Source organism: Cucumis sativus, chromosome 1 (genome assembly GCF_000004075.3).
Source record: "Cucumis sativus cultivar 9930 chromosome 1, Cucumber_9930_V3, whole genome shotgun sequence".
Classification (NCBI taxonomy): Eukaryota; Viridiplantae; Streptophyta; class Magnoliopsida; order Cucurbitales; family Cucurbitaceae; genus Cucumis; species Cucumis sativus.
Window position 1 is genome coordinate 4,111,523 of NC_026655.2, and position 23,843 is coordinate 4,135,365.

The 23,843-nt window shown below is 34.4% G+C and overlaps 2 protein-coding genes across 2 annotated transcripts; one reads left to right on the plus strand and one right to left on the minus strand.

The window, feature by feature from the left end:
• Nucleotides 1–656: 656 nt before the first annotated feature.
• On the minus strand, nucleotides 657–1,494 carry LOC105434785. The gene has a single exon (XM_011652139.2). It carries the CDS (start codon nucleotides 1,389–1,391, stop codon nucleotides 903–905), a length of 489 nt encoding a protein of 162 aa, XP_011650441.1. The 5' UTR covers nucleotides 1,392–1,494; the 3' UTR covers nucleotides 657–902.
• Nucleotides 1,495–6,715: 5,221 nt separating this feature from the next.
• LOC101210662 (transcription initiation factor TFIID subunit 2) lies at nucleotides 6,716–23,201 on the plus strand. Its single transcript, XM_004137415.3, has 25 exons — nucleotides 6,716–6,928; nucleotides 7,110–7,443; nucleotides 8,019–8,164; nucleotides 8,248–8,314; nucleotides 12,409–12,608; nucleotides 12,705–12,858; nucleotides 13,514–13,598; nucleotides 13,689–13,780; nucleotides 14,141–14,266; nucleotides 14,340–14,393; nucleotides 15,458–15,526; nucleotides 16,568–16,665; nucleotides 16,738–17,055; nucleotides 17,144–17,231; nucleotides 17,813–17,938; nucleotides 18,024–18,080; nucleotides 18,329–18,408; nucleotides 18,493–18,535; nucleotides 19,318–19,404; nucleotides 19,871–19,960; nucleotides 20,534–20,592; nucleotides 20,678–20,768; nucleotides 20,869–21,034; nucleotides 21,218–21,401; nucleotides 21,902–23,201. Exons 1-25 carry the CDS (start codon nucleotides 6,807–6,809, stop codon nucleotides 23,052–23,054), a joined length of 4,089 nt encoding a protein of 1,362 aa, XP_004137463.1. The 5' UTR covers nucleotides 6,716–6,806; the 3' UTR covers nucleotides 23,055–23,201.
• The last annotated feature ends 642 nt before the right edge of the window (nucleotides 23,202–23,843 follow it).

Below are 23,843 nucleotides of genomic sequence, written 5' to 3' on the forward strand. Positions count from 1 at the left end.
TTCACTGGTCGGATTTTCTTAGTGACATCACTAAACAATATAGATTTACAGTAAAATGTAATGCAACGAAAATCTAAAAAAATGTTTTAAAAACTTTTAGATGTTAAAAAAGAACTTTTAAAAATTTATGGTTAACGGATTAAAAAGTTTAAAGACTACAGAGAAAGTTTGTGAATTCAAATGGGATTTTATGATATATAGTTTTGTAATATATTAAATTAAATTATCATCATTTTAGAAAGTTGAATGACGTAAGTGTTTTAAATAAATTGATTATTTATATTATCATTTAGTGTAGTATCCAAGTCTGTCTGGAATTGTTTTTCTTTTCTATAAATAAATAAATAAACCAAAAGTCTGCTTGGAATTATTATGAGCTGATCTCATACCAAGTGGGTGAACCACATAGTTTCTAAAAGATCATATCAATGGCCCAATTTATTCAATGTTTTGAAATTTTAATTATTTATTCAAATACAGAAATAAAGAGATTTCATTTTATAATTATAAACTTCTTAAATACCGTTAATATTTATCCATTGTTAGTCCATAATTAATCATGTACTATAGATTAAATGATAAAATTTTATTTTTGGTATGATCAAAACATTTTAGTTAAGGAAATACGTGTGGATAGATTAGATGGAACTGTGGAGTAAATTTAATGGAGGGCATGTCGAGATGAACTAGATGGAAGGAAACATATAGTATATTTTACATACACTCAACATGATTACTTCCACTCTATATATATTATATACTATACAAAGGAGAAATTTGCAAAAACAGGGCCGAAGTAAAACCCAAAGGAGCATCCCCAATTCTCACCCATTCACATGCTTAGGTGACCTACCTGAAATCACCCGCGCGTGACGTTTAAAGATACTAAAGCTCCATTCAACTCAGTATACCTGGCGGTGATTGGTTGCAAGAAAGGCGGGCAACGGGCTGGCACGTGGCGACCGTAACGGAACTTCGTTCAGCTGTTTCCCGTTACTATCGTAATAAATTACGCCCGAGAAATCCAACGGCTCACACTTATCTCCCATCAAGATCGCCTTCTGCCATACTCCGCCGTCTCCCCACTCCTCCTCCTCCGCATCGCCGGCGCCGCGCTTATTCTTCTTCTTATGAATTAACGTGTTGCTTATGTTCTTCAGAAACCGCTTCGGGCGAAGCTGGGGTGACCTTAACTCTAATCGCGGCAACTGCTTCGATTTCAGTTTTATTTGAAGCTTTTTTGATACTCTGTTCGCTTGTTTCGCACAGAGCGCCATCAGAGTCGATAAAGAGACGATCAAAGTCGCTGCTGCTCGCCTTGGCGTTGCTAGGACAGAGCCACCGCCGGAGATGGAGGTGGAGCCGCCGCGTTCCGGAGTGGATTGACTCATGCTTGAGGAAAATTGGAAATGGGAAAAGGTTAATTAAAAACTTTCGATTTAGGGATATTATTATTATTTGAGAAGAAGTGAAGTTTTTGAATTTGAGAACTTTGGTTTGTATTTATAGTGGTCTTAGTCATCGTTAATTAGAACATCTAGAAAGAAACGACACCGTATGACCTCGTCAGTTTAATTTTTATAATTAACAAAAAGTGGATTATTTTTTCATTTTTCGATTTTCTTTTTCTATATTTCAACGGACTAGATTTGAAGATATGACAATAAGATATTGTGAAAAATAAATAAATTGTTGAAGTAAACCACATTTGATTTTTGGCGATAAAAAAACAAAAAAGATGGAATCTTCATTGAATTAAAATATATATATGTACAAATAAAATACATAATTATAAAGAGTTGAAGACTTAAAAGTATTTATATAATTCAATCAAATATTTGATATCTTGAATCTTTCAAAGTAGTTTTAGAGTCTAGTGGTCACCTCACCTAGAAGCCCAAGAGCTTAAACCTTAAGCCTTTGAAACATTTTTCTAAACTATATCGTTAATTAAGATTTGAAAATTATCTTCCAAGTTGAAAAACATTCCCTTCTAAATAAATAGCCATAATTTTAATTTAAAGTTGTCTTGTAAAGAGAAATAAAAACACGTGTATATATTAAGAGGAGATAGTGGAGCAATGATTTAAGATTAATAAAGCAAGTGAATTCATATTTAGAGGTTAATTATTGTTTAATTAAAGGATTTGTGTTGATGTGAAAATCGTGGTGGATTTTTAGGTTTTCCACTAAATACAGCGGATAAAAATGGAAAAGAGCACTAGAGAGAGAGATTAGTGGGATTCATCTCGTTTGCCACGTGTCAGAGAGGGAGAAGAGAGATTGCAATTGCCACGTAGATGTGTGCAAACAAAAGCAATTTAAATGAAGTGGGAGAAAGTGGGTGGGGAGGTGGAGTCGTACGTTGACTCAGCGTGCAACTTGGCACTTTTGGTGTTTCGTATTGCTTTCGACCCCACCACTTTGGGTATTTCAAAATGCTGCCACATTTAAAGTTTAATTTTAATATAAGGTCGAGATTAGAGAATATTGTCACACCATAAAAAAAAATGCCTTTTTCTTTTTTACGAGGAATAAAAAAGGTTTTGTTTAATGCTACTTTTATCAAAGATCAGAATTTTAGCTTTAAATTCTATCACCAACCTATAAAAATAATATTTTGACGTTATATTTATCGATTCATACTATATGTGTTTAACACGATGAAATGTGTTAAGATTGACTATTTTTAGTTTACATGTTACATGTCTATATTTTTTAAAGTTTTTTTTTTCTCGAAGAGGGATAAAAGTTCGCTTTAGTAAAAGTTTTAAGTAATAAGAATAAAATATTTAGTGAGATAAATAAATAAAATTAAAAAGTACGTATAAAATAGTGAGACGAATAAAATTAAATAGGTACAAGAAAATTATATACAAATAGAATTAACTTTATTGCTTAAAAAAAGTAATACTCGAGATAAGAATGAGCTTAAAGGAATATTTAGACGACTAAAATAAACAAATTGACACAAAAAGTTAGGATTCTTTGATTCTATACATAAGGACGTTTTCTTTTTCTTTTTAAATAAAATTTTGCTATGTTCCTTTTAGCTCATCAATCTTTTGTATGTTCAAAGTTCAAATCGTTAGAAAGAGCAAAGCTTAACTAATAGTATAGTGTACGCTCAATACACAAGTTTGTGGCCTAAAACTTCAAATTTCTATTCATTTACTAAAAATTCAATCTTATACTTGAAAAAAAATAAAATAAAATGTTAAAGACATATAAAACGTGACAAATGACATATTAATTATAATGGAATCCAGCAAAGTTTGATAGGAGGTCTTTCCAATTTGGCTTGCACTTCAACTCCAATATTTTGATTGCCTTCAAAGCTTTTATCATATCATTTTGATTAGGTGTGCAATTTTATCATATCTTTCTTGGGCATGATATTTGTTGATCAACTTTTCACCTATACTTTAATTTTGGAACTATATTATAGCTATATTAGTGGCTTCATTAAATATTAAATCATTCAATCTTTCCCTAATTTCTACCAAAATGCAAAAGATTGTCCTAATTAATTAGGTGGTATGTAGTTCCACATCCTTGCTCATTGACATACACTTAAAGTGGGTAGTATGATATTAAAAGCATGAATGGTGTTTGAAATGTCAATTTCATAAGTTGTTCTATGAAATATAGTACTTTGACAAGATGAAAATCTTCAATATTGCAAACTTTTATAGAGTATTTTCGCATATTTATATATATAAAAAATTCACTTTTTCATATTTTTCAATAAAATGTAAAAGTAACCCTATTCAATTTTGGGTAATTACTTTTACCATTGAATTCGTGTTTGAACATCTTAAAATTTACCTTTCAAATCATTTTTTATACGTTCTAATGTTTAGAGACTCTACGAGCTAAAAGGGAATTTTATGTCGTGGATTCGAATTGAAACTCAAAAAACTAGTTAAACATCAAAATCACAATCTAAACACTTAAAGGCATATATATAATTAGACCTAAATCTAATATCCTTACAAAACACCCAACATTCTCTATCGATTATTATTAGAATGTTATAAATAAATAAGCACGGGATATTTGATATAAGCATCATATTAATAGATAATACTAGGTTTAAACACGAATTGAATATGAGTTCACTCTGTATAATTTATTAACTAATTTGATTGAAATTTTTGAATACGAAAATAATTCATCCATGATTAACCTAAATATTTTTTTTTATTGAAAAAATTCACATTCTCGTACTTTACTATTTTTGCTAAAAATTCTAAATTTATAATTTAATGTTGAAAGTGACTGGAACCCATATGACGCATTTTGGTTGGGACGTTATTGGGTTACATTTGTTGTTATTATTTAATGGTTGAAAAGTCATATGGCTTAATTAATTAGGTCAGCTATCTGCTAATTAAATCTCTCTACCTTGTCACTGTCTTCATTAATTTGTTAACAAATTAATCCTTCTAAAGCCGTTGCGGCTCATGCAATTTAATTCAATCAAATGTGTAAAATAATTAAGGTCAAATTCTTTGTGATTACGGCTCAAAATACACACTGATTAAGGAATTTTTTTAATCAAACACAACTTGGTAGTTGAGTTTAGGATGTTATTGCATTTGATTTGGCTCTTTCTCTTGTCTAAAAGACATTGCCCTTCTTCACTTGCTGCCTAATCGAGATTAGTTACAACTACTCGTCTCTTCGCCCTTCCAAAATTTTTGGATTAAAACTCTTATAATACACCCACGTATCATCATGCATCCAAAATAATCTTTGGAATTCTGACCTTATTTGTGAGTATTAGCTAAATTATACTATATGTACTAAATTAGTGTGAGGAAATCAATTTGTAAGACAAGGAAAAACAGTCCATGAGAAATTTCATAATAAGCATGCAATGACGAATAACATGTGATGGTGTGGATTCGTAGTTTAATATACAAAGAAATTAAATTGTTACTATAGAAGTTAATGAATCACAAACGTTGTCTATTCCTTTACAAAAATTCTTCTTGACAATGATTTTATTTTTTAAAACTGTAGTTGTTCTTTTCGTTTATTATTTAAGTTGTTAATCGAAACTTTTCACTTTTCTTGTATAAATTATTATCTTTAGCTTTCGAGTTTTTACCACAATATCTAATAAAAAAAAATCAAAACTAAATAGTTATTGTATTTGGAAATTAATGCATACGTTCAATCTATGTATTATTGAATGGTAGAAGATTATTGTACATACTAACAAAAAGGAGTCGATTACATGCAAGAGCTATTATTTTCCAATAAAGTCAAACAAACAAAATTGATATCTAAAAATAAAACACAAATGGGACAATGGAAAAAAAAAAAAAGGCATGAAATGCATATAATGGAAGAAGTTGACTTTTCTATTGGAAAAAAAGTATACTTTTCATTATCAAGCATGTTGTTAAAGCGACTTCGAGAATTTTTTTTGATAAAAATTTACTCTATTTGGTTTTGTTCGAACTAAAATTTTTTCTTCAAATATATTTTTTAATGTTAGTTAAACTATGTATATATATTCGTATATATATCTTACCATGATATTGAAAATATAGAATAGTTTTCATTCAAAATGTTGTTGAATTTAATGATTTATAGGATTTACACAAAACAAAAAGATGTACTGTTTATTAGTATAGTAATTCTAACGGTTGATTTTGTTTCTTGTTAGCCCACCTATGGTCCATTGATGGCAATATGACATTGTCGCACACCTTTCTTTTTTATAACACTAAAGTACAATCAATTTCATTATAATTTTAAAACGCTGCGGCAATATTTATAACTTCTATTATTTTTTATATTCAAATAACGTAATAGGAAAATGATGTAATTGGTTCTATAAAGTTAAACATATAGGTTAACCTATTTTTTTAATCTCTAACTCGATATTAGAAACTTAGTTAATTTCTTGGAAAATCAATAAAATTATTTTTTACCTTAAATATCAAAATTCAACTCTCCAAATACTGCTGACATCAGTCTAATTAATTCAAAACCATGAATACTCAACATAATCTAATTTTTTTTTATTTTAAAATATGCTGTATGCAAGTTTGGACGATTTGGGCCAATAGGATTCCACTCGGCCCATACTCAAAGCGGGCTCACCGTTGTAGCGTGGCCATATTGGGTTGGACAAATATTTCGTTTGCACAGTAGAGTTCTTTATTTTACACCCCTTAATGTTAAGGTTATGTGTTACACGGATAATGTTAAAAGGTTGCAAAACAATAATGTCTAAACTAACAAGAGTATTTCTTGATTGATATGACATTTCCAACGTATATTCCTCTATGTCGCCTCTCAGTCTCTTACGTGGAATTAATTTATATGGGACAGCGTTTAACGTACTTACAAAATTTTAAAAAACATTTTTAATCTTCGTAGTCGTGAAGTAGAATATATATAGACGACCAAAGTAAACCTTTAATTATGAAAAATAATGTTTTAAAAGTAACAAAATGACTAGACTATGCTTGTATCAACTTGGCTAAATATATATATATATAACTGATTTTTTCGATCAAAATTGATTTTAATTAAAAGAAATTCCAATTGTCTACGTAGCTTATAATCTACGAGGATCGTTGGATTAGATCAGTGGGAGGAGTGTACGGTTGTGATTACAAGGACTAGGGCAACTAAAATAGGATACACGGCTGGCAAGCAAAACCCATCCATTATAAAAGAGCTGGTAGAAGTCGACCATATAAATCTCTCGTGTTCGTCTTCGGATTTGGATCGCGTTGCTTCGCTCCAACCTCCCAGTCACCCGCTCAGGCTATGTGCTTGCTATGGCCAAGCCTCGCAAGCCCAAGAACACCGACGACGCCAAGCCACCTGACAACTCCGGAGCTGTAGTTCGTCACCAGAAGCTCTGTCTTTCCATCGACATTGACAATCGTCGCGTTTATGGGTTCGTCTTACCTCTACCTCCTTCAATTATGATCTCTAACTCCCTCTACCCATCTCCACATTTGCTTAATTTCTTGGTGGATTCATGGGTTTGTTTTTATTTTTCTTGCCTGTATGCGTATGAGTTTGCTTTGCTGAATCTTGGCCACCGATAACTCACCGTTCTTGTTGCTGGATTTTAGGTTCACCGAGTTGGAAATTGCGGTTCCTGATATTGGTATAGTTGGGTTGCACGCGGAGAATCTTGGGATTGTGAGTGTTTCAGTGGATGGTGACCCAACTGAATTTGAGTATTATCCGCGGCCTCAACATGTGGAAAATGAGAGGAGTTTTAAAGCAGTTTCGTCGCCGAGCTCTGCTGCAGATGCTGCAGGGTCAATCTATTTGTCTTCAATAGAGAAGGAATTGGTTCCTAATTTGTTGATAAACTGCTGCAAGGCTTTCAAGAGTGGAAGCGAGCAGCAAGACCAGCCATTTCTGGAGAATGGAGTGCAAACTGCGGATGAGGACAAGCAGGTTGTAGCTGTTAGCTATTATCACGATGACAATCTTTTATATGGGGGGGATACGTACATGGATGCGAAATGTTGTACTAGTTATTTATTTGTATTCCATGTATTCTGGCATGTAACTATTGATGTTATGAAGTATATTATAACTTGTCTCTCTTTGGAAATGGTCTCTGGTACATTTATTGTTCATGCAGTTCCTATCTCTTGCAAGCTTGGTGCAAGTATTTTGAAGCATCTATTTGTAATGAGCAGAACTAGTTAAGCATACGTTTGCTGTGGTAGATTTGGAAATGAAGTAGTTATCTTTGTTTAAGTATCCAATTTTATCATGAGCAGAAAGAAATCAGTTAATTCTTGTTTAGTTCAAACTGCTGAATATTTTTTTCACATAAAGCCGTGTGCATATCACAAACCGAGTTAGGCAGTTATAATTAATGTAAGTTTACATACTTTTGTGAGAACCAAGGAACAAGGTTCTCTTATTGATATGTAATTGTTTGTGAAAGTGCTGAAGCTCTATCGTAAGTCATGTTTATTATTTCTTTTGTGGCTTCTCATGAAGGACAACTTTTGATGCAGAATGTAAGGCTGGTTCGTATTGATTACTGGGTAGAGAAATCAGAGGTAGGTATTCACTTCTATAATCGTATGGCTCACACTGACAACCAAATAAGGCGTGCAAGGTGCTGGTTCCCTTGTATGGATGATGGTCTACAACGATGCAAGTAAGGATATCATGATCTGACTGGGTTAGACAATTTTAACTTTTTACAACCCATTTATATTCTATATGCTGTCTTATGTTCAGGTATGACCTCGAGTTTACTGTCTCTCAAAATCTTGTGGCTGTCAGTAATGGAATTTTGTTGTACCAGGTGAGAAATACTCTGAAATGAGATGTTTGTTTATCAGTTATGTGGTATAAAGCAATTTTGTTGAGTAATGTGTACCATATGTTATTTTTCTTCCTCTTATTTTATTGGATAAGAAACAATTTCATTGTTTGGACGAAATAATCTAAAGGGGTAAACGAGAGCCCTCAAGGGATTAAAAAGATGTCTCCAATTTGCAACAAGAAAATTTAAACTCAAAACTGTTAAAGGCAAAAAAATGCGTGGAAGATTGGTAGATCTAAGATTTCCTTAGAGGATCTATCTTTGCATTTGAAAAGCCTAGCATTCCTCTCATCACACAATTTCCTCAAAATGGCATTGACAATATTTGTCCATTGGAGACTCTTGGTACTTTTGAAAGGTGTTCGTTCAACATCGTTCCCAACCAATCTATATAGCCATGCTGAGGTGCTATAGACTAACAAAGGTAGACAGTAATTCACCTCATATGTGAGTAGCAAACAGGCAGTGAATGAAAATATGACTTTGACATTCATGATCATTCTGACAGAGGCAGCAACAATAGGGAGAGAGGCTCATCCATGGACATGTCTTTTGGAGCAGATCCTTAGTGTTGAGACAAGAGTGGCTAATTTCCCAAATAAGAAATTTTACTCTCTTTGGGCAATGGAATCCCCACAATTTCCTTTAAAAATCAGCATTAAGAGAGGGCCCATCAGAGGTTCATTACCAGTCCATTGATGAAACCAAAGTGATGTAGGTTTTCCATCACCAACAATGCACTGTATATGGCTGTAAAAGAATCCCCGTTGGTTCAAGATGTATTTCCAACGCATCTTTGCTGTTGGTTTCTTAGGACTTTTCTTGGACTATCTAAATAAGGCAAGATCTTAAACCTGGCCTAGTGGTGCCCTGGGTTTAATAAAGGACTTAGAGGGAATGTACTCAATCCATGGTGGCCACCTACCTGTTGGTTTCTTTGCTGTTGGGTCATGCATGTTGTCTCATGAGATAGTCGAGGTTCGCGTAAGCTAGCTTGAACACTCACGAGTATCCAAAGAGAGAAAAAGGCACGATCTTTTTCCTTGAAGTTTATTGTATTTGAAAGTTATGGAATTTCAAATTACTTAAATCAACGAAGTTTGTCAAGGTACAATAATCATTTTCCTTGAAGTTTATCGTATTGATCTTCATTAGCTATTCTCTTAATCCCTAGATAAAGAACTACAAAGTTATGAAATCTCAAATTGCTTCAATCAACTAAGTTCGTTCTTTGTAGTTTTTAGCCTTATTATACCTGACTTTAAATGTTCATTCACTCTTTGCTGAATTTTAATGAAATCAGTAGTCTAGTGGTCAGGATATTGATGAAAACTTGGAACGTTTAGTAGTTGACAAGATTCAATGTTGAATGGTGTTTAGTGTAAATAATCTCAAATGTTGGCCTCTTTATTGATTCTTTTTTTTTTTTCATGGAGTTGAATGCAAATTTGGCTTGAAGGAGAGCAACATCTCCTTGAAGGATGATAATTGGAAATACATAGTAAATAACCCCAAGTGTTCAAGTAGGTTATATCTGGCCACTTTTTGGAGATAATAAGTAGTACATTACTTCATGGTATTGAATGAATCCATAAAATCTTTCCTAAGTGACTAAGAAAAATTGTGTCTCCATTTGAATTACAAATTGAATTTCATGTAGTTGAAATAACCTCTTGAAAGAGAGTTCACTTTTGTAATTACATTAGATATTTTTTTGGTAAGAAAATTACATTAGATATTGTTGACGATAAATTGAGGTATCTTGCTAAATTTATCCAATTCATGGTTTCAATTATCTTGTGATTGTGGGAGATAAGGACAAAATCAATCGAAATGTTGTTCTAAATGTTATATGGAATAGAGACTTGTGACTAAAGATACACTCGTTCAAGCTATTAAGTACTTCTAGTATTTTGGCAATGAATGAAGTGTTATTTTTGTTAATGAACCAAGCTTTCATTGAGGAAAATGAAAGGGTTTTGTGAACAAAAGTTCATTCTTTTTGACATTTATCTAAAATCTATTTCTAAACAAGGTAACCATTGAACCCATTTAAATGAATCTTTTAATGTACATGTTTTCACGGAAAAATTTCAGGACCGGAGGCCTTTTCTTTTTTGGCTCCCTTTTATTGTGGAATTGTATTTTCTGGATGTTTGTGTAATCTTCATTTTTTCTCCATGAAAGTTGTTCATTCATAAAAAAGAGATTACAATAAAGTTGCTCAATATTGCTGAATCACTAGTGGTCTAGTTTTTATTCAAGAAAGTTCTTGTCAGGACTAATATATGTTTGAGATTTCTCTGGGCTTTATAGATATTAATCTAATTAGAATATTGAAAGGATTGTAGAGAATTGAATTTATTTTAATTTAAACTCACTCTCTCATCTTGAATGTGCTTACGAGGGTGAGGGGTCAATATAATATGTTTTTACGGCAGAGTAGGATTTTTAGTGTATGTGTTTAAATTAAATACCTTTTAGATTGGCCTCTTTATTGGGTACAACTGTGCCTCGATCCTGGTTGGTGCCTATTTGCGGGGATAGCTCAATTGGGAGAGCATCAGATTTTAATCTGGAGGTCGCGTGTTCAATCCACGCTCACCGCACTTATTTCTGGGATCAAACGTGCCCTTTCTCCATGTTTTGAATCGATGGTTGGGCAAAAGGTTCCACTTGGAGCAATATTCTGTTTGGACGCAGTTAAATTTTATGATTTTTTTAAATAAAGAAAATGACCTTAATATCATTATCTTATATGTTCTGCTTCAAAACATATTTCCTTCCCATATTGTACTAGAATATTAGCTAATGATATTATTTGTCCTATCAAACCATGTTATGCTACATTATTTATTAAATGAAAAAACGTGAAGTTAATACTAAACTATAAAAACCATCATAGATTGGTCTCGTGCTAACAAGGAGACATAGTCTCAACCTCTAACTAAGAGGTCATGAGTTCAATCCATAGTGACCACCTACCTAGGAATTAATTTTCTATGAGTTTCTTTGATACTCAAATGTTGTGGGGTCAGACGGGTTGTCCCGTGAAATTAGTTGAGATGCTCGTAAGCTGGTCTGGACACTCATGGATATAAAAAGAATATATATATATATATATATATATATATATATATATATATATATATATATTAAATATGAATTTGAATTTGTATTAATTGTATGGGATAGTTGCAAATTTAGCAATTAGATTCAAAATAATTAAGTATATAACAACATTTTAAAAAATTTGCAAATATAGCAAAATTTGTCAAATTCTCTATCAATGATATAAGTCTATCACCGATAGACCAAATTGGTCTATCAGTATACGAAGTCTATCAGCGATACAAGTCTATCAGTGATAGTTTTGTTATATTTGCAATTTTTTAAAATTTTTGCTGTATTCTTAATTATTATTGTTGAAATGGTTATCAATTGCAATTTCCCTAATTGTATTCACTCTCTGAGGGAGGATCTCATTTTTGTAGATGTTCATCTAACAACCACAAAAGAATTGAAACTATGTACTGTGCTTTCAAATGCTTTGGATTACACAACTTGTGTATGTTGAAATATTATTTTGCATTCAGAGGATTATCTCAAATATCTCATCCAAAATCACCATCTTCCGGACTCTGTTTTCTTTATCTTGTAAAGGTGGTATCACTGAATAAATCAATTTAGCTAACGTTAAGATGAGCTGCACACACACATGTTGATTTGTAATGTTGGCCTTGTACAACCATGGGGGGTCTGGTTTTCATTGTCTTCCCCGTGATTGCATTTTGCTTTTCTAAGAGATACATCAGTACGAAGATCCCCTCAAATAGAAATCTTGGAATTCTAAGTTTGGTAAGGGGTAGCATATTACATCTTGCTGCAAGTTGCCTCTAATCTGACTTGCATATACGTTTTCTTGTCTTGGCGAATCTTGTTTCTTATTTGCATTTCATAAGCCGGGGGCAGTTGATGTTTTAATGTATATATATCAAGTTTCTCTCTACATATCAAATCAGCTTCAAGCATTTTGGATGTTTTGACTTTCCATGTATCTCCATTCCTTTCAGGTCTTGAGCAAAGACAATCCTCCCCGCAAAACTTTTGTGTATAGGGTAGACATCCCTGTCAATGCACGTTGGATATCACTTGCTGTTGGACCGTTTGAAATCCTTGCTGATCACCAAAATGTACTTATATCACACATGTGCTCGCCTGTTAATTCTTTAAAGCTCAAGCATACGGTGGATTTTTTTCATAGTGCATTCAGGTTTGTTTTTCAACTTTTTGAATGCTGCTGTAATGATTACAAACATAAGTTTTATGTGTGTAAATTATGTCTTTCTTTGGAATTTACTTTGCACAGCTGCTATAAGGATTACCTCTCCGTGGACTTCCCATTTGGGTCATATAAACAAATCTTCATAGAGCCGGAGATTGCAGTATCATCAGCATGTTTGGGAGTTTCCATGTGTATATTTAGTTCTCATCTTTTGTTTGATGAGAAAATCATCGATCAGGTTTGTTTATTTATAGGGCTTGTATAGCATGGGCTTAACAATTCATTTGTCTTGGAGTTTATATGTGTTGTAGGTGGACATTCAGTTTCGTGCGTGCGTGTGTGTGTAATATGCATCAGTATGAGTCCCACACAGGCAATACTCTAGCGCTTGCAAATATCCACAAACTTGGTGGTTATTAGGGCCGAGTAAAGGGTGAAGTAGTGAAGGGACTTAGATAAGTTGAAACTATGGTGGCTGCCTGATTAGGATGTTAATATTTTATGAATTTCTTGGTCAACCAAATATCGTAGAGTTTGATGATTATCCTATGAGATTCGTCGAGCTATGTACAAGTTGGTTCAAATACGAGATATAGAAAAGGAAAAAAGAATCGAAATACTGATCTCTCTCTCTCTCCATCCCCCATTTTCGTTTTTTTTGATTTGGGTCTGTCCAAGTAACTGCCAACTTTTGTTGGTAAGGTGTCTGGCTCCGCAGTGCACACATCCATAATTTGTTTTTCTTTTGTCTTTTTAACAACAATAACATGTGTGTGTGTGTGTGTGTGTAGGTAAGAAACCAAGAGAAATTATGTAAATAACTTGAATGCTAAAAACTCGGTTGGTTTGCTTCTTTAATACATGTGAGTTTTGATCAACATTCTTTCTCACAGACCATTGATACGAGGATTAAACTTGCTTATGCGCTGGCAAGACAGTGGTTTGGCATTTATATTACACCTGAAGCTCCAAATGATGGTAAATGGTTATCACATGTTCTCGTTACAATTTACTGTTTCATCTTCTTTCATCTTTTTTTGATCTGGCATGTTTGATTCTTATTGCTAGAGTGGTTGTTGGATGGTCTTGCTGGTTTTTTGACTGATTTATTTATTAAGAAGAACTTGGGAAATAATGAGGCACGCTACCAGAGATACAAGGTTTGCTCCACCATGTTCTTGGTTGCTTGCAGTTATTCTTCATGAGATTTCTTCATCTTTCTTTTCCTTCTTTTCTTCTTGAGGGCTTGGAGTTACTTTTCTCTACGTTGGTCATCCAAAGCAGTTTTACTATTTCTGGTGTCACCAACCATAAAATGAGGGATAATTGCAATTTGTGCCTCTGTACCTTGGCCATTTAGCGATTAAATCATGTATTGATCTGATATTTAATTTATTAATCCTACCAGTGATGTCATTTGTTATTAGTCCTCTGGTTAAATCCAACATACGAGTTTCTTGTTAAAAAAATATTTCACATTTTCAAATATCAATTTACATTGAGAAAACTCTGTTATGCAGGCAAATTGTTCTGTTTGTAGAGCAGATGATTGTGGTTTGACCACCTTGAGTTCCTCTTCTGCTTGTAAAGATTTGCATGGGACCCAATGTATTGGTATATATGGAAAAATAAGATCATGGAAGTCTGTAAGTTCACTTTCCTTATTTAGGTTTTTACCTCTCATTCAACCTTCTAATGTTTTTTTTTTCCTTCAATAAGGTGGCAATCCTTCAAATGTTGGAAAAGCAGATGGGGCCTGAATCTTTCCGCAAGGTAACGGTTTGGGTTTATGAAGATATCAAGTTCAAGGATGTAAGGATGATTATAGATTGTGCCATTGGTTTGCATTTTAACTTCTTTCGGTCGGATAAGATAGAAGTGTTTTCTTCTCCATTTATTTCTTCAACATTTGTGGATTTGGTCGAACACAGTACTCATTTGTATACAGGGACACTCTTATGTGCCCCAATATGATGCAAGAAAAATAGGGGTCCATTGGGTAATTGTGTAATATTCTAGTTTAATTCCCTTTTGACCCTATTTGTAATAAAATTCTATAAATAGGAGTCTTCTCCTCTTGTTTGAAACAATTATTATCCTTCTAACAAAAGATTCACAATTTTGTTTTTCGGAGGATTAATCCTTGAGGCTACTTAGACTACATCACAATAACAAAAGACCAAAATGTCTTCTCTATTGCGGACTCAGAACCTTGGGCTGAAAGCCATCCCCTAGCTCTTTCCAATCCAAGTTCCCCTTGGTACATTTTGATAGTTTCTTCCCACATTCTGACCATTTAACTTTGTCCAGCCATAGTGAACGCTCTTCCTGCTTCTTGTTGAGCTGTAGTTCATCCTGACGTTACACATACTGTGTGGCTCAATTTTGTCAATTAATTTTCCTTGTATGTTTGAGAACACACTGTGCTACAAAGACCTACTATTTATAGAAGATAAGTTTCTTTCTTGATCCTTGTATTGATTTCTATGGTCCAGTGGTGTCTTTGTCCTCCTTTTGAGACTATGGTTTGAAAGTAGTTCTATAATTTTTCATGGCCAAGAAACTAACATGGGCATATTTTTTGACATTTGGTCACCCTTTTTGCTTCTACAGTCTTTTACTCCATTTTTAAAAATTATTATTACTATTATGATTGCAATTGTATGCAAGCTCGTATTTACACCATTTGGGCATCTTTTTTTGTAACCATTGGTGTTTGGTTACATCTCTTCTCTCCAAACTCCCATCCTTTAGTGTTTCTTCTCTTGGTAATGTAAGTTATGTTTCTTATAAAAGAAATGATTGTCATGTTGATTATGTTTATTCTACTGTGCCAGATTCTACAAAATATTGTTTCTCATGCTAAAGATACTGGTTCTACGTCACAATTACTCAGCACGAAAGAGGTACTAATTTTCTTGTATGATGATACTTTACGAGGGCTTTTTGTTTTGGAACATCCATTTACTAAAATTGTGTTAGAATACTGAATGGTTTAGGTTGCATTAGGCTTGTGTTTTCAAACTCTACAATTTTACCTCTAAGTTTGCAATGGTAGCATTATTGGTCCTTGTTAAGTTCTTCATTTACAAACAGAAAACTGGCAATACATATTTTTATATTTTCATTATTAAATTAAATGAAACATTTGTTTCATTTTATTTCCTCCTTTTCCCTTGTCTCGATCCATTTTTCCCTTCATCGTCGATGCCGGCTGCTGCCTCTTGTTGCTGCCAAGCTAACCCAGAGCTCAAATTCGACTGGTAGTATGTTGAAGATCATCTGAACAATTCAAACAAGAACAAGCAGATCCACAAATGGTTCTGGGAAGAAGAACCACCAATCCAATGACCCACAAGCACAAAATTGGCGAGTCCACTTTCATAGACTCACTGGCTTAGCCAGCATAACCACGATATACAAACTTGTGACAAACGTTTCCATCATGAACCAAACGGGAAACGATTACAAACCTTCAGTGGAAACTGTTGATGCAACAAAACTACAAATATTCTCTTTCTTCAACATTCTCCAATGCCTCTTTGACTGTTTCCATTGAGCGTTCTCTGACATTTGAACTCAGATCTGAAATGAACCTAGATTTGTTTCAGATCTAAAACTTCATTTCTGTGTGTGTGTTTAAAGAAAAATTTTTTTCCTTCAAAATGGGAGAAAAAATAGGAAAAAAGAGGGGGAACAAGAAGCAGAAGAGGATGAAGAGGAAGGAAGAAGAAAAAAGGTCACTGACGATGTCCACTGATGTTTGACAATGGTTAGTGGCAGCCATGAGAAAAAGGAGAAAGGATGGAAGAAACAAACAAGCAAGAAATAGATCTGAAATTATATTATTATTAGTTTTACATAATTTAATAAAAAGTTTTGGTCTATGGACATGGTGAATGAGAATGACGTCTAATGTCAGACTTCTCTATAATTTTGCGATGCAGTTTCGTCAATTGGCCAATAAGATTGGAAACCTAGAGCGACCATTTCTTAAAGAGTTCTTTCCTCGATGGGTTGAATCATGTGGTTGTCCACTGCTGAGGTAAACAATATATCATCTTTTATGCCCTTATGTCTGTTTATTTTGCTTACCTTGGTTTGTATGTAATACCAGAATGGGATTTTCCTACAACAAGCGAAAAAATATGGTTGAAATGGCAGTTTCACGGGAATGCACAGCTACACCAGCCACAAATGTAGAAAATCGGGACAGTGATGCTGGATGGCCTGGCATGATGAGTATCAGGATTTATGAACTTGATGGTGTCTTTGATCATCCAGTTCTTCCAATGACTGGAGAGTCTTGGCAGCTACTAGAAATACAATGCCACTCCAAACTTGCTGCTAGGCGCCTCCAGAAAACTAAAAAGGGGTCAAAACCTGATGGTTCTGATGACAATGCTGATATACCTGCACTCGACATTCGCTCTAGGTTTATTATTCCCTCATCATTTGATTTTATCACTGATAAGTCAATCTGCTTATCATTTACTTGAATGCACTATATTGTCCCTTTTCAGTGTGGAATCTCCTTTGTTATGGTTGAGAGCAGACCCTGAGATGGAATACCTTGCTGAAATTCATTTTCATCAACCTGTTCAGATGTGGGTAAGACTGAATTTTGTTATCCATAATATTTTTGTTGGTAGGGTACATGTTTGCCTGTATTTCATTTCTGGTCTTTTGATTTCGTTTTTTGGCATTTTAGGGGGACAGTCACTAGGATTTTCATTAGCATGCAGATTTTGTCTATTCATGTTGTTTGTTGTTGCTTTATTATTATTATTGTTATTATTATTAGTTCCTTTCTGTGGATTTGGGAAAAAAAATATTTTAAAGCCGTTTTTTGGTGGGAACTATTACTGGTTCTTTTCATTTCTCTTTTCAGCTTTAACCGGTTATAAACCTGAAATAGGAGAAGCTAAAACTAATGTTTGAAAAATGGGCTCTGATACAAAGATTTATCAGTATTTATAAAACTAATGTTTGAATCATATTATTATTCTAATAAAAGATTCATGAGCTTGCTTCTTGGAGGATTACTCCTTGAGGCTAACTTTGGTTACATTAATTTGGTTTCAGAGCGACCACCTAGAACGCCGATGTTAGACTGGAAATGATGGTTTAACAATTGTGTATGTATGCATTTTTGTGTGAAATATTTACTCTAGTTTGTCTTTTACTATCAGATCAATCAATTAGAGAAGGACAAGGATGTCATTGCCCAAGCACAAGCAATTGCGACCTTAGAGATGCTGCCTCAACCATCTTTTTCTATTGTTAATGCTCTTAACAATTTCCTCAAAGACCCCAAGGTTACACATCTTTTTGAGACACGGTTCTTTTTTATTATGTATTAAACTTACAATGGATTGTGAGTTGCTGAACTGTCGTATGAAGGCCTTCTGGAGAGTAAGAATTGAAGCAGCACTGGCAATGGCCAAAACAGCCTCAGAGGTATTATTGCAATTATTTTATTTCAGAGTTGAACACCTAATGAAAACCTTCATTTCTTTATCCAAATGGGTTTTACAGCAAAATTTCTACATTTATTGACCATGAAATGTTGGAAGGTCAAATGATGGTTCCTCATTTTTCCAACTCAGTGGAACATAGACATTCAGGAGCTTTAAATTTGTGACTTAACCTGTGTAAAGTAATGCAGGTTACTCATTCTTTTCGTTGAATTTGACTTTCTTCTGCAGGATACTGATTGGGCTGGTTTGCTTAATTTGATTAAATTTTTTAAAAGTCAGAGGTTTGATGCTGATACTGGACTCCCCAAGTAAGATCCAAAAGAGTTCTCTTTCAGTGAGTTTTCTCTTGGATCACCTATTATGACTCTTGCTTGTTCTGATATTCTTACCAGGCCAAACGAATTTCGTGATTTTCCTGAATATTTTGTTCTTGAGGTAATGCAATGAGGTAGGATTTGTAATGTGTTGTGGAATTGCCTATTTGGTTTCCACAGTTCAGAATATGGTTCTTATATAAACCATATGAACCCATAAAATTGTCACAATTTGCTGCATACTCTTTCTGGTTATCTTATGTGGGCACCAATTATTCAGATAATACTCATGCAAAACAACCTGATACTATGAAAATAATTAAAATGCTGATATGTAATTCCAGTTAAATCAGATACTCTGAAGTCCATATAATCTTGAAAGCTTTGCAGAATCTCCAGATTGTTTAAAAGATGATCTCATTGTGTAAATTCTTTAGTCTATCTCTGCAGTCCTTTTCTATATAGAGTTTGAATTGCCTTTTATGCAGACTACATACAAACAATGCAGATGCTTCAAATGATATAAGGACTTCTTTTTGTCAGTTTGTGGTGTGGTCATTGATGATTTCAGAATATATTGATACTGTTTGTGCTCTTACTTAATGGCGTTACAATGCAGTTCCTGGTAGTCATCCCCATAGTTACCATAGTTAGTAGCATAACTATTGTTCGACTTAAATGTGACTTGTGAAGTAAAAAAGTGCATCACTGTATTGAATTAATCCTTCTTCAATCTCGTATAGATATTGGAAATCGAGGGTTGTTGGGTTGATTTTACTTTATTTGAGTGAAGATTTGTATACACTTCTATTTCTTACTATTTTTGGTTGACACCCGAAAACTAAGGTGCTGTATTTTTCCTTGTGTTCGCATGTGTGGTTCTTTTTTGGGGGGTTCTTATAGGCCATTCCTCATGCTGTTGCTATGGTCAGGGGCACCGACCAAAAAAGCCCTAGAGAAGCCGTTGAGTTTGTTTTGCAACTTTTGAAGGTAGTATTCTTTCTGCTTGTTTCATAAGTGGGACAATATGTTATACCCAAAAAATCTTGATTTTCACCCTGCCTGATCTGGCTCTATGGAATATGAAGACACATGTTGTAATATGGCAATACATGTTGTAATATGACCATACATGTTATCCCAATTCTATTACATCGATACAACATTTCAAAACCATGCAACATCACAAAAATGGCCCCTAGCACTTCAAAATATCAAAATTTTGGGTAACTTTTAGATTTTTCTCAGAGAATGCCAAAAGAAGAATTGTTGTCTTATGACAACCACAGTTTTTTGTTTTTGTTTTGTTTTTTGTATTTTAAACAACCCCTGCTTGTTTTTTTGAACTTTTAAACTTAATTTTCTTCTTGATATTATGCTTCTTTTCTGCTCCTTTGTTACTTGAAAATCTTGTTTGTGATCTATTTTTTTTAATACCATCTTTGTATTTCGGTAGTACAATGACAACAATGGGAATCCTTACTCTGATGTTTTTTGGTTGGCTGCACTAGTCCAATCAGTTGGTGAGCTTGAATTTGGGCAACAGGTTGGAATGTTCTCCTCTGCTTTTATCATTTGGTAGTTTCTTGATATGATAAGTTGCGAAGTTTAATTTTTGACATCTTAGTTAATGTTTACATGACTGCATCCCATGCAAAACTTTTTAATATTTTATCTATTTCAAGTCTAATCGATGGTTGGCGTCATATTTATAAAAGTTCCATGTTTCCCAAACCCTTGTCTTCTTCATTCTTTCATGAAGATTAGCTCTTCAATTTCTCAATTTAAGAGGAAATTTCTCGTCTTCTGAAACCACCAGAACAATCTTGCCAATATACACGGACACCTCCACTTCAAGAAAATCTACTTGCTTTAAAATGTAAATGGCTACACTCCCAAAACCCATTCATCATAGACTTGTTCTGCAATCCCTATTCCTTTATAGTAATGGGATTTACTATACATCTGTGTGGTCTTTCACGAGTGTTTCCGGTGAGCTCTTAGGCCTTGCCTATTTGTTTAGACAATTATATTGCCTCTGCTTTTATTGGCCATGTTTTTTTCTCTACTTAGACCCCTGTTTTAATTTCTTTTCTTTTTCTTCCCTGATAAATTGCAGAGCATTCTCTTTTTAGCATCGCTTCTCAAAAGGATTGATAGACTTCTGCAGTTTGACAGGTTGGTTAACCTACTGGTATTTGACTAAATGAATTATGTTTATGAAGAAACTAGATCTTATGCTTCTTTAAATGATACCTGACAGGCTGATGCCTAGCTATAATGGGATATTGACCATTAGCTGCATCAGAACCTTGACCCAGATTGCACTGAAACTATCTGGACTTCTCTCTCTTGTAAGTTTTTTCTTGTCTTCATATTATTAGTCAAAAGTTGTACTTCATTTGATATTCTATTCCTCGAGAATGACTATATTGCATTTTAAACTTCCTACAGGATCGTATCATTGAACTGATAAGACCTTTTCGAGATTTTAATTCCATGTGGCAAGTTCGAATTGAGGCAACCCGATCACTTCTCGATCTGGAGTACCACTGCAACGGAATTGATGCCACATTGTTATTGTTTATTAAATATCTAGAAGAAGAGAATTCCTTGCGAGGTTTGTTTCTGTCATTTATCTTTCTGTTTTTCCCCTCATATTACTCTTCGAGTTATCCTTGGTCTTCTGTGCTTTTGGCCTCTTCTTTTGTTTAATTTTTCTTTCTTTGTATGACTATTCCATTTATTTGTTTCTTATAATGGGTTTTCTCTGAGCTCAAGGAAAGAAGTTCTCATATTGCAGGGCAAGTGAAGCTCGCAGTCCATGTTATGCGTTTATGTCAGATAATGAGAAGATCTGGTTCAAATGATGTAGTCAATAATGACACTCTTGTTGCTTTGCTCCTTCTATTAGAAGGCAATATGGCGTTTAACAACGTCTATCTTCGTCACTACTTGTTCTCTATTTTACAAGTTCTTTCAGGGAGGTAGGTACCCCTTTTCCTGGTAATGCTAGGTTGAATTAAGTAGATATGGGAATACATAATTGTTCTGTCTTATAGTTTAATGCATGCTTTGCTATTTTGTACTTAATCATTGTATTCTTTGTTTTTCCATTTTTTAATCCCCCACCCAGACCATGTCTCTGTGGCAAATAGTAGACAAATGGACTTAACGTGTTAGGTAGTAATGCTTATAATCGTTGATAGGTTTAATAGGTTTAAGTTGTGCTTCTTCAATATCTACTACCATATATCCAAGCTTGCCTCACAGTGGATCTTTGGGGATAAGTATTCATCGGCTTCCCCAATATTCTTCATGAGAGGGCACAGTACTGTTCTCTGTTGTTTACATTTTGTTACATTCCTCTACTGTCTTTGTACAGTCATGCTAATGTTTGTTTTTCATTAGTCTGACCTTAATGTTCCTGTGACGGTATGGATTTTTATTTATTCTTGTATAAACTCTTTTTTTACTTCATTTTCAGGTCCCCAACACTTTATGGAGTTCCTAGAGAATATAAAACATTGCATATGGGAGACACGGGAACTTTCAGTGAACAGAAAAGGATGTTAACGTCTATCATTCCTGAATTTAACCCACCAGAGCCATCATCAGTCTCTGCAGTTGCGCCTATGCCATGTATTCCAGCAACTCTTTCATCAGAACCGCTTCATGTTCCCACACCGAGGCCTGACAACTTGGCAGTTCCCGAGCTTTCCAAGGAAGAAGGAGCAATTGCAGAGGATCCTAAGCAAGCTATGGCAATAGTTGAAGCTCCGAGAGAAGCAGCCTCTGTTTCCAGTAGTCATGAGAGGAAGTTACCAGTTGTTAAGATCAAAGTCAGATCATCTGCTGCTACAAGTAGAGCAGATGCTGATAATCTAACCACTGAAAGATCGCATGCTGCACCTCGTGAAACAGATGTTGGTCCTAGTAGTTCTGTTTCTGTTGATGCACCCCCAAGAAATACTGCTGAGGCTACAAGTATCAGCAACCGTATTCTGGAGGAGGTAAACTCCTGTCACGATCACGGGTCTCATATGACAGCCAGCATTGGCAGTGCAAAACTTGCAAGTTATGGTGATGAACTTGGGAAGGAATTCCAGTGCACTGCTGATTCCAGCAGTCGAGCTTTTGGACATTTTCAGCCAGAAGATCCTTCATCATCGAGCATCATACAAGATAACAATATTGATGCTGATGCACAGAAGTATGCAAGTCTTCAGACACTTTCTTTACCACAGCATGATCATGGCTTAGCCTCTTCGCACTCTCGCCATGGGAAAAAAGAAAAGAAGAAAGACAAAGAAAAGAAACGTAAGCGAGAAAGTCATAAAGAACATCGCAACGATCCTGAATACATTGAGCGCAAGCGACTGAAGAAAGAGAAGAAACAAAAAGAAAAGGAGATGGCAAAGCTATTGAACGAAGAGGTGAAGCCACAGCCTACTGCAATGCCTCGTATAAAAGAACCACCAACCAAGTCAACACCCGTGCAATTGGAAACAAATGAACCTAGTGGATCAAGATTAATCATAGGATCAGTTCATAGTAAGCCGGAGGCATCAGAAGGTACAACTTCTGCTGCCCCCAAACTTAGAATTAAATTTAAAAACCGAACGTTGAACAATTCATAATGGTTGTACTCAGCTCGTATATCAGTTGAAATCCCTACAAATTGTTGGCATTCATCCTCAGTCCTCTTTGAGGCTAGGTATATAATCTGAGCCCCACGACATAACAAAATGAAATTCAATCAATTCAAAGCCCTTCTTTACCCTCCATCTCAAAGTCGTACAGAAATTATAATTTCTTTTGTTAGTATCTGCTTACCTAAATGATGGACCTAATCTTATCTTGTTAAGAGAAGGATGAAGTGGAACCTAGTTCACCTAAAGGAATGATGGACCTGTAAAAGGGGCGAGTTTTATGCATATCCAAAGAAAAGGACTTGTAATTTGAATGAATCTGGGCTTGAATGCGGCCATTAGCATCTCAATTTTTGAAGTAATTGCAGGGCGAAAAGAGAAAAAGAGCTTGGGATCTAGAGGTACAATATTGAATATCCAAAACTGAATCAAAATCAAGTGAAGTTCTCATTTCTCAATAGTTATCCATGTGAAATCTGTATGATGGCTGCGAACAACATTAGATTCGGCTTTAATGAATGATAATGGACTACTAAAATCAGGGTGGAGAGAAGTATTTCAAGTACACGGTTTAGCATATATCAGGCCATCCTTTGACTATTAATTCCTTTCATATGCTACCAAGTAAGGGAGTTCACAACTTCTACTCTTAGCTAAAGATTCTCAAAGTTACTTTTCTATGCGCGAAAAGATAAAATGATCCAGCTCTCTAAAATAACTAACTCTAATATTCTACACTATTAAATTAAATAATGAGCAAAATGAGATATGATATTC

Bases quoted from the DNA above. Each gene is read 5' to 3' on its own strand.
- LOC105434785 (XM_011652139.2), bottom strand. From the start codon at position 1,391: ATGAGTCAATCCACTCCGGAACGCGGCGGCTCCACCTCCATCTCCGGC.
- LOC101210662 (XM_004137415.3), top strand. From the start codon at position 6,807: ATGGCCAAGCCTCGCAAGCCCAAGAACACCGACGACGCCAAGCCACCT. The intron at 12,609-12,704 runs GTTTGTTTTTCA...TACTTTGCACAG, and splicing joins TTTTTTCATAGTGCATTCAG to CTGCTATAAGGATTACCTCT. The intron at 14,267-14,339 runs GTAAGTTCACTT...TCCTTCAATAAG, and splicing joins AAATAAGATCATGGAAGTCT to GTGGCAATCCTTCAAATGTT.